Source organism: Triturus cristatus, chromosome 7 (genome assembly GCF_964204655.1).
Source record: "Triturus cristatus chromosome 7, aTriCri1.1, whole genome shotgun sequence".
NCBI lineage: Eukaryota > Metazoa > Chordata > Amphibia > Caudata > Salamandridae > Triturus > Triturus cristatus.
In genome coordinates this window covers 548019574-548032633 of record NC_140590.1, presented here as the reverse complement: position 1 = coordinate 548032633, position 13060 = coordinate 548019574, and the positions used below count along the sequence as shown (strand labels likewise).

The 13060-nt window shown below is 46.7% G+C and overlaps 1 protein-coding gene across 1 annotated transcript in view; it reads left to right on the top strand.

Moving 5' to 3' along the window:
- Window positions 1-13060, top strand: part of MYO15B (myosin XVB) — a 1465505-nt gene that overhangs the window by 760517 nt on the left and 691928 nt on the right. The window contains exon 20 of the mRNA XM_085614939.1: window positions 4577-4812. Coding sequence (XP_085471065.1) covers window positions 4577-4812 — 236 coding nt within the window. The remainder of the gene's footprint in view (window positions 1-4576; window positions 4813-13060) is intronic.

Below are 13060 nucleotides of genomic sequence, written 5' to 3'. Positions count from 1 at the left end.
TTTAATTTCGGCGGACATGGTCTTAAAAGGGAAGAGGAGCTGAGTATCATCAGCATATGATACTGGGATGAATCCATAACTGCGCATCACTCTTGCCAGGGGTGCCACATAGATGTTAAATAAGGTAGGGCTTAAACAAGAGCCCTGTGGCACCCCTTTAGATATCTCCACCTCCGCTGATCGGTACGTGTCCATGATCACTCTCTGGGAACGCCCAGATAGGAAGCTCTTTAGCCAGTCAATGGCTTTATCCTCAATGCCAGCGTTCGACAACCGGTCAATAAGAATGGTGTGTGACACGGTGTCGAACGCTGCTGAAAGATCTAAAAGAACTAGGATTACTGAGAAGCCCTTGTCCTGATACATATGTAAGTCATCCATAACAGACAGCAGGGTAGACTCCGTGCTGTGTTTCGGCCTGAACCCTGATTGTGAGTAGTCCAGGCCGCCAACTAGTTCAATGTGATTGGACAGATGACAGTTAACATATTTTTCGACCAGTTTCCCTAAGAATGGTAATAGGGATATGGGCCTGAGATTTGTTAAATCGGACCACGGGATAGCAGTATTCTTCCTAATAGGCCTGATAAGAGCACGTTTCCACTCTCTTGGGACAGTGCCTGAGCCCAGAGAGAGATTCACCAACCTTTGGATCATGGGGCATAGCTGGTCAGTCAGGACAGGCATAATCCTGGCTGGGATGATATCGTCAGGACTGCCACTTTTAATCCGTGATATTAGTGCAGATGTCTCTTGTAAAGAAATGGGTGGGAAAAAGCTTAACGTATATTTATGCAGTTTGGGGTCAGCATCTATTTCCAGAGGTGCCATATCTGTGGTCAGTTTGTTATTAGTGCAAACTATTTTGTCATAGATTGTATCTATTTTATTCGTAAAAAAGCAAGAGATGTCGTCACACAGCTGTTGGGATGCAAGTTCCGAAGATTCACATGCTGCCGGTTTAACAAAGGATTGTAAAACTTGATACAAAATCCTTGAAGAGTTTCCTGCAGCTGTAATTTGCGATGCAATGCAAGTTTTACGGGCGACACGAATGGCTTTATGGTATATAGATAGTGAGTCCCAATATTTATTTTTATCCTCGATCAAATGAGAGGTTCTCCATCTCTTTTCAAGTTTCCTGGCATGTAATTTTAACGTCCTAAGTTGATCAGTAAACCAAATTTCTTGTTTCTTTGTTGGTCTGGGTTTAAATTGTTTAAGAGGGGCAATCTTGTCAATAGTTTCCACAATAGCTTTTTCACAATTTTTAACGGCCATATCAATATTTTCGTGAGGAACAAAAGGTGGGCAATAAAAATTATTTTTAAAAATAGTGTCGGTAATTTTGTGCCACTGTCTACGTATCCTCGGTAATTGCTTGGTTCGTGAGGAGATACGTTTCGGGTAGGGAGTAAGAAATTCCACAACATAGTGGTCTGTCCAGTTAACCTGCCTTGCAGGCGGACAAGAGACCAGCATAAAATTGGAAAATACCAAGTCAAGCGTATGACCTGCCTGATGTGTGGGCCCAGAATTACGTTTGATAAGGCCTAATGAGGACAGGTCAAGTAATAAGGATTGGGCCTCGCAACAATCCGACTTATCACAGTGTACATTAAAATCTCCGACTAAAATAAAGTCGCTGTCACTATTGACATATGGGGCAAGTAGCTCAGTCAATAAGCTAGAGAAATTATTGTACGGTCCAGGGGGTCGATATACTAATGCACCCTTTTGATTATCATTTGAGGGCAGTATTATTTTAAAAATTAGTAATTCAATTTCTGGGGAACTTATTTCGTCTAAAACAGATATACTAATTTCCTGTTTATGTACAATTGCGATCCCACCACCAGTCTTAGTGGGGCGATCCAATCTAACTATTTTATAGTCACTAGGGACTCCCAAGGTTATGGCAGGAGTTGAATGTGGTTTCAACCACGTTTCTGTGAGGTAGCATAGATCGGGTTGTTTGGAAGAGATTAAGTCCCAAACTTCAGCACTGTGTTTCGAGAGCGACCTAATGTTACACAGGATGTTTTTCCTCCCAAATAGGGTATGGTTACTTCCTGAAGCCAAACTGATATTTGGGTCGACTACAATGGAACAATCAATATCAGTCGGATCTCGTAAAACAATGGTGCTCTCAGTGCGCCGTTGTTTGCATGGAAGAAGCCCTTCTACCTCAGGGTGTTCAGTTACCCTGCCACCCTTTAACGATTGTAAGTTGTATCCCTTCAATACCTGTGAGCTATAAGTGAGCCTCACCGATGGATGCCTTTGTGTGTAGGTCTTGACAGTTCCCATGGCCCCTGGCCCCGTCCTGTCGCGGACGGGCGCAGACGGGCAGGTCTTTGGCTTGTCTTCGGCGCCGTCAGTGGCGCCCCTCTGCGCGCAACCGCTGCGCGCTTCGGCCGACGAGGGGCTAAATAGCCTGAGTGTAATGCTGTTAGAGCGCTAACCGCTCACCTGTTCCGGGGTTAGTGGGCGTGTCTTGCTCTTGTCCACCCGCCCTCCGCTCAACGGTATTGGCTACCAAGTCGGACCAGGGCGGGTAGGCTGGAACACTGAGCAGAGACAGAACCTGGCCCCTAGAACCCCTACAGTAGAGGTAAGATCGTCAGAGTGCTAATAGTTTAAATAACAAGTAGGCAAATAATTGTCCATACAATACAACGCACGATGTGGAAGAATATGCTTCAATGTGCAATTTTAAAATTTCGCCGCAAGTGATTTTAAATTCTCAATTCCTGATTCACAGTGACACAGTTCATATGCCAGTTGCTCAAAAACGCTCCGCTCTGAAAGTTACCTGACACCAAGGGGAGTCGGGGGACACTGCCACTGTCCTCCCCTTACCGCAATCGGCCAGGCCTCCTTGCCGCCTAAATAGCCTGAGTGTAATGCTGTTAGAGCGCTAACCGCTCACCTGTTCCAGGGTTAGTGGGCGTGTCTTGCTCTTGTCCACCCGCCCTCCGCTCAACGGTATTGGCTACCGAGTCGGACCAGGGCGGGTAGGCTGGAACACTGAGCAGAGACAGAACCTGGCCCCTAGAACCCCTACAGTAGAGGTAAGATCGTCAGAGTGCTAATAGTTTAAATAACAAGTAGGCAAATAATTGTCCATACAATACAACGCACGATGTGGAAGAATATGCTTCAATGTGCAATTTTAAAATTTCGCCGCAAGTGATTTTAAAATCTCAATTCCTGATTCACAGTGACACAGTTCATATGCCAGTTGCTCAAAAACGCTCCGCTCTGAAAGTTACCTGACACCAAGCGGAGTCGGGGGACACTGCCACTGTCCTCCCCTTACCGCAATCGGCCAGGCCTCCTCGCCGCCTAAATAGCCTGAGTGTAATGCTGTTAGAGCGCTAACCGCTCACCTGTTCCGGGGTTAGTGGGCGTGTCTTGCTCTTGTCCACCCGCCCTCCGCTCAACGGTATTGGCTACCGAGTCGGACCAGGGCGGGTAGGCTGGAACACTGAGCAGAGACAGAACCTGGCCCCTAGAACCCCTACAGTAGAGGTAAGATCGTCAGAGTGCTAATAGTTTAAATAACAAGTAGGCAAATAATTGTCCATACAATACAACGCACGATGTGGAAGAATATGCTTCAATGTGCAATTTTAAAATTTCGCCGCAAGTGATTTTAAAATCTCAATTCCTGATTCACAGTGACACAGTGGTTCAGTCTCAGCAGTAGTGGGGTCTCTTCAGAGACTGCCACTCTCTAGAGACTGTGGCTCTTCAGTGGCTCAAATTCTGCACTGATGAGAAATTTCCACATTTTCTGCTGTACCCTTCCAGCTTCTTTTAGCCTCTCTGTCTGCTTTGTCCTTCTGGTTGTCTCTCAGATTCAGTCTCCTGTTTGCCCGGCTGGATCATTCAAACTTACTGTCTTTACTTTCTTGGCTAAGTCAGTCTCTCGTGAGGTGTCTGCTTTGCCAAGCTGCATCTCTGTTACCTGTTGCCTATGTATTGACAGGCTCACACTGCCTGTCTGGCTTCAGTTCACCCACGCTCTCTACTTTGCCCATCTGGCTGAGTCTCAGCCAATCAAAGCAGAAACTACAGGCGAGACAGGGTCTACCTGCCCAGAAGACCTATCTTGCTTGTAGTTTCCGCTTTGATTGGCTGGTCTGGCTCACTGACAGTCTCTGTTTACCAGAGCTCTGGCGCTCTCTCCCCGGCAGCCTCTGCTTTGCCTGGCTTGCTGTGCCTGCCCTGCACTCCCTGCTTTGCCCAGCTTACTGTTTTACCTATGGTGTCTCGCTTGCCAGGCTAGCTCTGTCTCAATAACGGTCTGAAAGTTTATCCTTCGCTCTTCACCTCACCCATGCTTGCTGCTTTGTTTTACTCTTTCTGGTTCATCTGTTTGCTCTGTTTTTCTGGTTGGCCATCTCTCCTGTGTCTAGCTTGCTCTGTCTAACTTGTGGTCTCTGCTTGCCTGGCTGACTCTGTCTCGCCTGTGGTCTCTGCTTTATCTGGATAGCTCTTTCTTTGCTCAGGCCTCTGTTTAACACTTTTGTGCCCTCTCACCCACCTCATATCTCTATTTTCTTTTCAGATCCTTCGCTTTGTGGGGGACACCCGGCTACAAGACTGGCAGGAGGTAACCCTGGGCAACTACATCGCTCAGCGGGTTCTCGCCCACCCTGCTCTGCGTGATGAGGTTCTCAGCCAGCTTGTGTCCCTGACGTGGCAGAATCCAGTGGAGGGACAGGCCCCGCGTGCCTGGCTACTTACCGCTGCCCTGCTGGACTGCATCACTCCCTCGCCGATGCTAGAAAAAACACTTCTCAAGTAAGTCATGCTCAGCTAGGCTTTGTGATGCCGCCTAGTCGTTATTGTATACACACCCTGCTAATGTTAGATTCCTGTCAATTGGGGACTCTTTGATAAGGCCTCAATCGTCCTTGATTAACATGGCTAATTCTGACCTCTGAGTTAATTTATTTGGGGTGCATAAAATGTTGCTCAAAGACTTGGACTTCATGGCCCTTATGTGCTTGTTGGGTGGTTTATGTCCCAAAGTGACAGTATGCTAATACTGGGCCTGGCAACACATTGACTGTGGGACAGGTATGGTAGAGGGACTGGGCAGTGATATTCTCTGCCTCTAGTTCTTTGCTTTACTTCTAGACCCTAGTTTCACTCGCTCCGCACAGCATACAGCTCATGGCTATCTTCATAGCAGCCCTTTTCTGGCATACAGGGGTCGCTGGCCTGATTCTACTCACAGGCATCAACCCGTTGGGTGCAGAAGCCTGCTCTTCACACCTCGCACGGGAAGTCCGCTCGACAGAGCTCCCCACCTCTCGTCTCTTTCATACTGGTCTTGGCAAGCAGGCAGGTGCTGGTGCTCCAGAGCAGATGATCTTTGTTTCCCTAGCTGATGCCACCTCACTCTGCAGGGAGACTATCAGACCTTGGCCCCCCTATCCTGGTGAAAGGCAGAAGGTTTGCAAAGATTCACCTCCTCACACAGCCTGTTTGACTGCTTGGCAGATGGCAAATTTCTGGGGTTTCAACCTCCCCTTCTTATAGTATACTCCAGACACCAAATGTGATTTAGGGTCTAAGCCTTTGATGTTTTATGTTGGGGTTCTGCTTCTTTTAAAGTGTACACTCTTCCTCACCCTTTTCCTTTTGAAAGGCTGTCTGTCACAGCGAGAGAGACTTCAAAACTGGTTGTTCCACAGCACAAGCCATGGGAGTGACTAGAGTTCACACCTGTATGTCAGCTCCCAGACTTACTCTTTATGACTTCCTTACCAGCTCCATCTCCTTTCTTGTGATCTCTCACTGAATCAAAGAGCACCCTTTAAAGTGTACTGTGGGAGTCTGTCTCTCCCTTCTCAATTGGGTCCCACCAAGCTTCTAGGAATGCAGTCATAGATAAATCTGTCTGGGAAATGGTGGGAATAGTACATTTAATGCAACAGTAGGGAGAGCGTTGGACTTCGAAGGGCTAAAATTCACTAATAATTTGAAAAATAATATATGAAATATTTTTTACAAAAATTGTTATATTTTATATATATATATATATATATGTGTGTGTGTGTTTATAAACATACAAACATTTATATGTATGTGTTTATACAAGTATATATTTAGATATAGTGTTAAATATTAGTGAGGTTTATATATAAATAACATAGTAATGGTATGTATTAAAACATTTAAGAATTGCAACTTTAAAGTATATGTATATTAAGAAAACTGTATTTTTGTATGTTTTTTTAACAATATTAGTATAAAATATATTTAAAAAAATATATTTTTGTACTTACTATTATAAGGGTAGAAAATAGATATTTTTGTAAGCGATATGTTCGAGCCATGTGAGCTGTAGATCACATGCTTTGCTTTGCCTAAGTCTGCCATCTAGTGTTGGGTCCGGATGTTTGCACTTTGTGTTTGTTCGAAGAAGTCTTTTCCAGTCACGAGGTAGGTGACTCCTCCTTTCGGTGATAATGCGCATGGGCAGTGACTCCATTGTTAGATTGTTTTTTTCCGCCATCGGGTTCAGACATGAATTGCTGCGCTCCAGTTCGACACAGTTTTCAGGTTCCCTTCGGTGCGTATTCCTATATTTGTGTATTGTATTCATTCTAAAACTTCGGTTGGAAAGTGTCGTGCAAGGCCCTTGGGCCTAGCCGCGTCGACCGAGTTTTCAGTAGATGGAACGGACTCCATTCCAATTCTGCCCTGGGTGCCACTCTAAGTACCCCTGCACCGATCTACACGACGTGTACAATTTATGTTTATCGCCCAAACACGACGAAGAAAACTGTGAAGCTTGCTGATCGTTCCGATCGAAAAGACGTCTGGCTCGACGTCACAAAATGTATCAGCAACACAGAGACTCTGCTCCAGATCTCTACGGAAAAGATGTCGACAAAGAGATCTTCAAAGCACATGGGAGCTGAGGCAGAGGAGGAACAACACATCTATGTGTCCGAGGAAGACTCCAACATTGAGGAAGACATCACGCCCGGTCAGCGTACCGTGAGTAAAGATACACCTCTGCACCAAAAGGGATACCCTCTAAAAAGGCTCCGGTCCCTCCTCTACCTTCGGTCCAAGGTCGGCACCGAGATAAAGTTCTGAACGCCCTTCCATCGGGCCCGGCACCGAAACACATATCACAGCCTTTCGGCTTGCGACCGAGTCGACCTCCTTCGGGGACCGGACCCAAAACTTCCGCACCGAAAGACAAACCAAGTGATCCCCTGAACACCTCGGCACTGAAACACACTTCGGCACCAAAATCCTCGGCTCCAGAATCATCGGCACCGAAATCTCTCACACTGAAAATTCTGACCCCAAGAGAAAAAACTGCTCTTACATCATCTAACGAGCCTTGTTTGGATGTTACGCCTGCCAAAATAGACCCCAAACAAAAGGAACTTGTTATTAACCCTAAAACAGTACACCTTTATGCAAAGTTGCCAGCAAAAAGAAAACCAGAATTGGAGGACTCTTATATCCCTTTAAAGAGATAGCTACTAACACTTCTCCACCAGCTCTTTCACCTTCCTCACCTTCCCCACATATGGCTCCTAATTTACTCATAACACCCACAACTTCCCCTCAGCCACAATCTCCAGATCATCAAGATGATGGGGATCAAGATAGGGAGAGCCTTGGGGATGTGCCACAAGATAATGTTCCAGATCTATGGGTCCATTATAACACTGATCCCAATAATAACAACCCAGACCTATACCCGTCTAAGCCTTCTCCAGATGATAATGTGGGGTTCACTGAGTTGCTTAATAGAGCTGCACAGTGCCATGGAGTAGAGCTCCATAAGGAGCCTCTTGAAGAAGATTTTTTATTTGGGACACTAAGTGCATCACAAAAGACAACACATACATTACCTATGCTCAAAGGTATGTTAAAACATGCAGATGAGGTATTCAAAGATCCGGTGCGAGCTAGGATCCTCAGACCTAGAGTCTACAAAAAATATAAATCGGCACCTACAGACCCAATTTATATCAAACGCCAAGTTCCATTAGATTCTTTAATAGTATCAAATGCTCGTAAACGAGCTAATTCTCAAACAGGAGACGCCCGCCTCCTGATAAAGAATCTAAATTAATAGATGCCTCAGGCAAAAGAGTAGCAGCGCAAGCAGCCAATCAATCAATCAATCAGTCATTTGTAAAGCGCACTACATACCCGCGAGGGTCTCAAGGCGCTGGGGGGGGGTGGGGGGACTGCTGCTTATCGAACAGCCAGGTCTTGAGTGTTCTCCTGATGGTCAGCAGGTCTTGGGTCTGTCGAAGGCTCAGTTGGAGGGTGTTCCATGTTTTGGCGGAAGGATCTCCCGCCGGTGGTAGTTCTTCGGATGCGCGGGACGGTGGCTAGTGAGAAGTCGGCGGAGTGTAGCTGGCGGTTGGGGATGTAGAAGGAGAGATGTCAGTTGAGGTAGGCTGGGCCGGTCTTGTGGAGTGCCTTGTGTGCGTGGATGAGGAGCTTGAAGGATATCCTCTTGTTGACAGGGAGCCAGTGCAGGTTTCTCAGGTGGGGGGTGGTGTGGCTGTGGCATGGTCCATCGAGGATCAGTCGTGCCGAGGCGTTTTGGATGCGTTGCAGTCGTTTGATGAGCTTGGTCGGGGCTCCCGCGTAGAGGGCGTTTCCGTAGTCGAGTCTGCTGCTGACGAGGGCCTGGGTGACTGTCTTTCTTGTATCTTTTGGGATCCATTTGTAGATCTTGCGGAGCATGCGGAGGGTGTTGAAGCAGGAGGAGGAGACGGCGTTGACTTGCTTGGTCATTGCGTGCGTTGAGTCTAGGATGATTCCCAGGTTGCGTGCATGGTCTGTGGGTGTCGGGGCTGCCCCCAGTGTCGTCGGCCACCAGGACTCGTCCCAGGCTGAAGGGTTGGGGCCGAGGATGAGGACCTCAGTCTTGTCCGAGTTCAGCTTCAGGCGGCTGATCTTCATCCAGTCGGCTACGGCCTTCATTCCTTCGTGGAGGTTGGCTTTGGCGGTGATGGGGTCCTTGGTGAGGGAAAGGATCGATTGAGTGTCGTCGGCGTAGGAGATTATGTTGAGGTTGTGCTGTCGGGCGACGTGTGCAAACGGGGTCATGTAGATGTTGAACAGTGTTGGGCTGAGGAAGGATCACTGGGGTTCAGTGGTGCATAGCTAATACACTAGCACTCTTAGCCGGGTATGACAGAGTGCATTATGATGAGCTAGAGCAGCTCATCCAATATTTACCTGATGAGCATAAAGCTAAAGCTCATGACCTCATCCAGAAAGGGAAGCTTATTTCCAACACTTCCGTCAGGTGTGCTCTTGACGCAGTTGACACTGCTTCACATTCAGTTAACACCAGCGTCCTACTTAGACGCCATGCATGGCTAAGAGTATCAGGATTTAAATCGGAGGTTCCAGCCTCCATTTTAAATTTACCATTTAACAAGGAGCAGTTATTTGGCCCTGCAGTCGACACTTCATTAGAAAAAATAAAGAAAGACACTGAGGTAACCAAATCAATGGGAGCTCTACAAACACCATCCAACTGTGGTTCCTTTTGCCGCTCCTTTTACAGGAGAGGTTCAAAAACCATGCCTGCTGACAGGTCATCTACCTCATATAGAGGCAATAGTCAATCACCCTCTACCAGAGGTTATTTTCGAGGTGGATTTCGGGGAAATAATGGCAAAGGAAGAAGGAAAGGTAATACACCCCGTACTTCCCCAGCCACAAATAAACTGTGACTTGTCTACCCTTCCCCTGATCATTCAACACCTGTTGGTCGTCTCACTCAATTTCTCCCAGTCTAGGATACCTTCATATCGGACAATTGGGTTTTACAAATTATCCAATCCGGTTATTGCCTGGAGCTTACCAACAACCCTCCAAACATTCCACCACAAAAACACAAACTATCTCCAGAACATATATACCTACTCAAACAAGAGGTTAAATCTCTTCTGGAAAAGGGGGCTACAGAGTCCGTCCCATTACAATATCAAGGGATGGGTGTATATTCTCTTTACTTTCTAATTCCCAAAAAGGATGGTTCTCTCAGACCTATATTAGACCTCAGAGAATTAAACCTATACATTCATTCTGATCACTTCCATATGATCACTCCAACAGGTGCTTCCTCTGTTACAACAAGGCCACTTTATGTCCACTCTGGACTTAAAGAACGCGTACTTCTGTATTCCAATACATCCCGCTTATCGCAAATACCTCAGGTTTGTGGTAGCGGGTCAACGTTGCCAATTCAAAGTGCTTCCATTCGGTGTCACCACTGCTCCCAGAGTATTCACCAAATGTCTGGCAGTAGTCGCTGCACATTTACGAAGACAACAGGTTCACTTCTTCCCATATTTAGACGACTGGATCATCAAAGCCAGCACTCTCACAAAGTGCATACAGCACACTCAAAGAACAGTACACTTACTGCACAACCTTGGATTCACAGTAAGTCGGTTGAAGTCCCATCTTCAACCTTCCAAAACACAAACGTACTTGGGGGCCACTCTAGATACACAAAAAGTTCTAGCCTTTCCCAATCCAACCAGGAATCACAATATTCAAGTACTCCTTTCCAAATTTCAACCCAACCACTCATTACCAGCTTGGGTGTTTATGCAGCTAATAGGAATGATGGCATCTTGCATCATGATAGTTCCGTATGCAAGACTTCAAATGCGTCCCCCTTCAGGAATGTTTAGCACATCAGTGGAATCAGTCTCAGGGTCAATTGACAGATCTAGTGTTGGTAGACAGCTGCACTCCTCGCGCTCTGCAGGGGTGGAATCCACAGAACCTTTCCAAGGTGCGGCCTTTCATCAACCCACTTCGACAGACAGTGCTAGCAGACACATCACTCAATGGTTGGGTAGCTCATCTCCAAACTCACACAATTTAGGTATTGTGGAGTCAAAAAGAAAAACAATTCCACATAAATCATCTACAGCTGCTAGAAGTCTTTCTAGCGCTCAAAGCCTTCCAAACTCACCTTGTAGGCAAAGCTGTCCTAATACGAACAGACAACATGACAGCCATGTATTACATACAGAAAGAAGGGGGGGGCACACACTCTCCTACTGTCACTCCTTGCTCAAGCCATTTGGAGATGGGCCATTCATCAAAAATGTATGTCCTTGCAGAACACCTCTCAGGAGTGAACAATCCGATCGCAGATCTACTCAGCAGACAGCGACAACAGATCCTTGAGTGGGAACTTAACCCTCAAGTTCTCCTCCCGTTCTTTCAGATGTGGGACTTCCCAGACATAGATCTGTTTACCACACACGAAAACGCAAAATACCTAAACTTTGCCACCAGGTATCCACGCCCGTTATACCAAAGGCAATGCTCTATGGATGAACTGGTCAGGGATATTTGCTTATGCTTTTCCGCCTCTCCCACTCATTCCACTAATGGTTCGGAAGCTCAGGCAAATGTCCATCATAATAATCCTGGTAGCTCCCACTTGGGCCCGTCAGCTCTGGTTCACTACCCTGTTGGAACTCTCAGTAGCTCCTCATCAAAAACTACATTTCACATCCAGTCTCCTCACGCAAAGCCATAGAGAGATAAGACATCCAGATCCCAAACCTCTCAACCTTGAGATCTGGCACCTGAAGTCATAGAGTTTGGTTATCTGAATCTTCCACCACACTGTATGAACATCATTAAAGAGGCCAGAAGACCTACTACAAGAGCCTGCTATGCAGCAGAATGGAAGCGGTTTGTTATTTATTGTAATAACAGCCATATCAACCCGCTTGAAACTTCCTTTCAAAATATAATTTGCTATTTACTACATTTACAAAGCTCAAATTTAGCATACATATTTATACGCTTAAATCTCGCTGCAGTAGCCGCCTATCTTCAAAATCGACAACATCTGTCACTTTTCAGAGTGCCTGTTATTAAATCTTTCATGGAAAGACTTAAAAGTTATTACTCCCAGACTTCGACCTGCCACAGTCTGGAATCCTAATATTGTCTTTACCAGACTAATGGGTCCACCCTTCGAGCCATTGCCTAAATGCGAACTGCAATTCCTCACTTGGAAAGTTGCTTTCTTCATTGCCATCACATCACTGAGGAGAGTGGGTGAGCTCAGGCATTAACCAAAGAAGAACAGTTTTTACAAGTACACCAAAATAAAGTGGTTCTTCGAATTAACCCTACATTCCTATCTAAAGTTGTTTCTGCCTTCCACATCAACCAATCTGTTGAGCTACCTGTGTTCTTTCCTCAACTAGATTCTGTAGCAGAACGTGCTCTACAAACCTTGGATGTTAAAAGAGCATTACTCTATTACATAGAGAGGACAAAACCTTTTCGTAAAACTAAACAATTGTCGCTTTTGCTCCACCATACAAAGGCAATCCCATTTCTAAATCCGATATTGCACGATGGATAGCCAAATGCATTCAAACTTGCTATGCAAAAGCAAAGAGAACTTGACCAATTTCCCCTAGGGTGCATTCCACTCACAAACTAGGGGATTCTGTGGCTTACTTAGGAAACATTCACATAGATGACATCTGTAAAGCTGCAACATGGTCTACACCACGCACATTTACAAAACTATTGTGTAGCTGTGTTAGCTAGACATCAAGCTAATGTAGGCCAGGCAGTTATACGTACACTTTTTCAAATGACTGCAACAGCTACAGGGCTTGGCGCGCGACCAAGATGGCCGCAAGTCTGTAGAGCTCCAGCGCATCGGTGCCCTAATCCTGGCGAATATCCTGTACGGGACCCCCTTCAGCTGTCGGGAGTCAGGGCGGAGGTAGCCCATTCACCCACCGCGACATAGAGGTGCTGAGCGGAGTGCGCGGACATCGGGCGGCGGCCCAGGACCGTCTGGAAGGTGTGGCCGGCGGCTGAGGGAGGTGCTGGAGCTCCGTGACCGGCTGCGTGCACTGCTGGGCGCCGCGGCTTGCTGCGGGGTCACTGGGCCGCAGCTGCTGGAGCGGCGGATCTGGTGGCCGGGAGTCGCATCGGAGGTCGGACCTCAGAGGGACATCGTTTCTTCACCGGCGGCCCGCCCCGT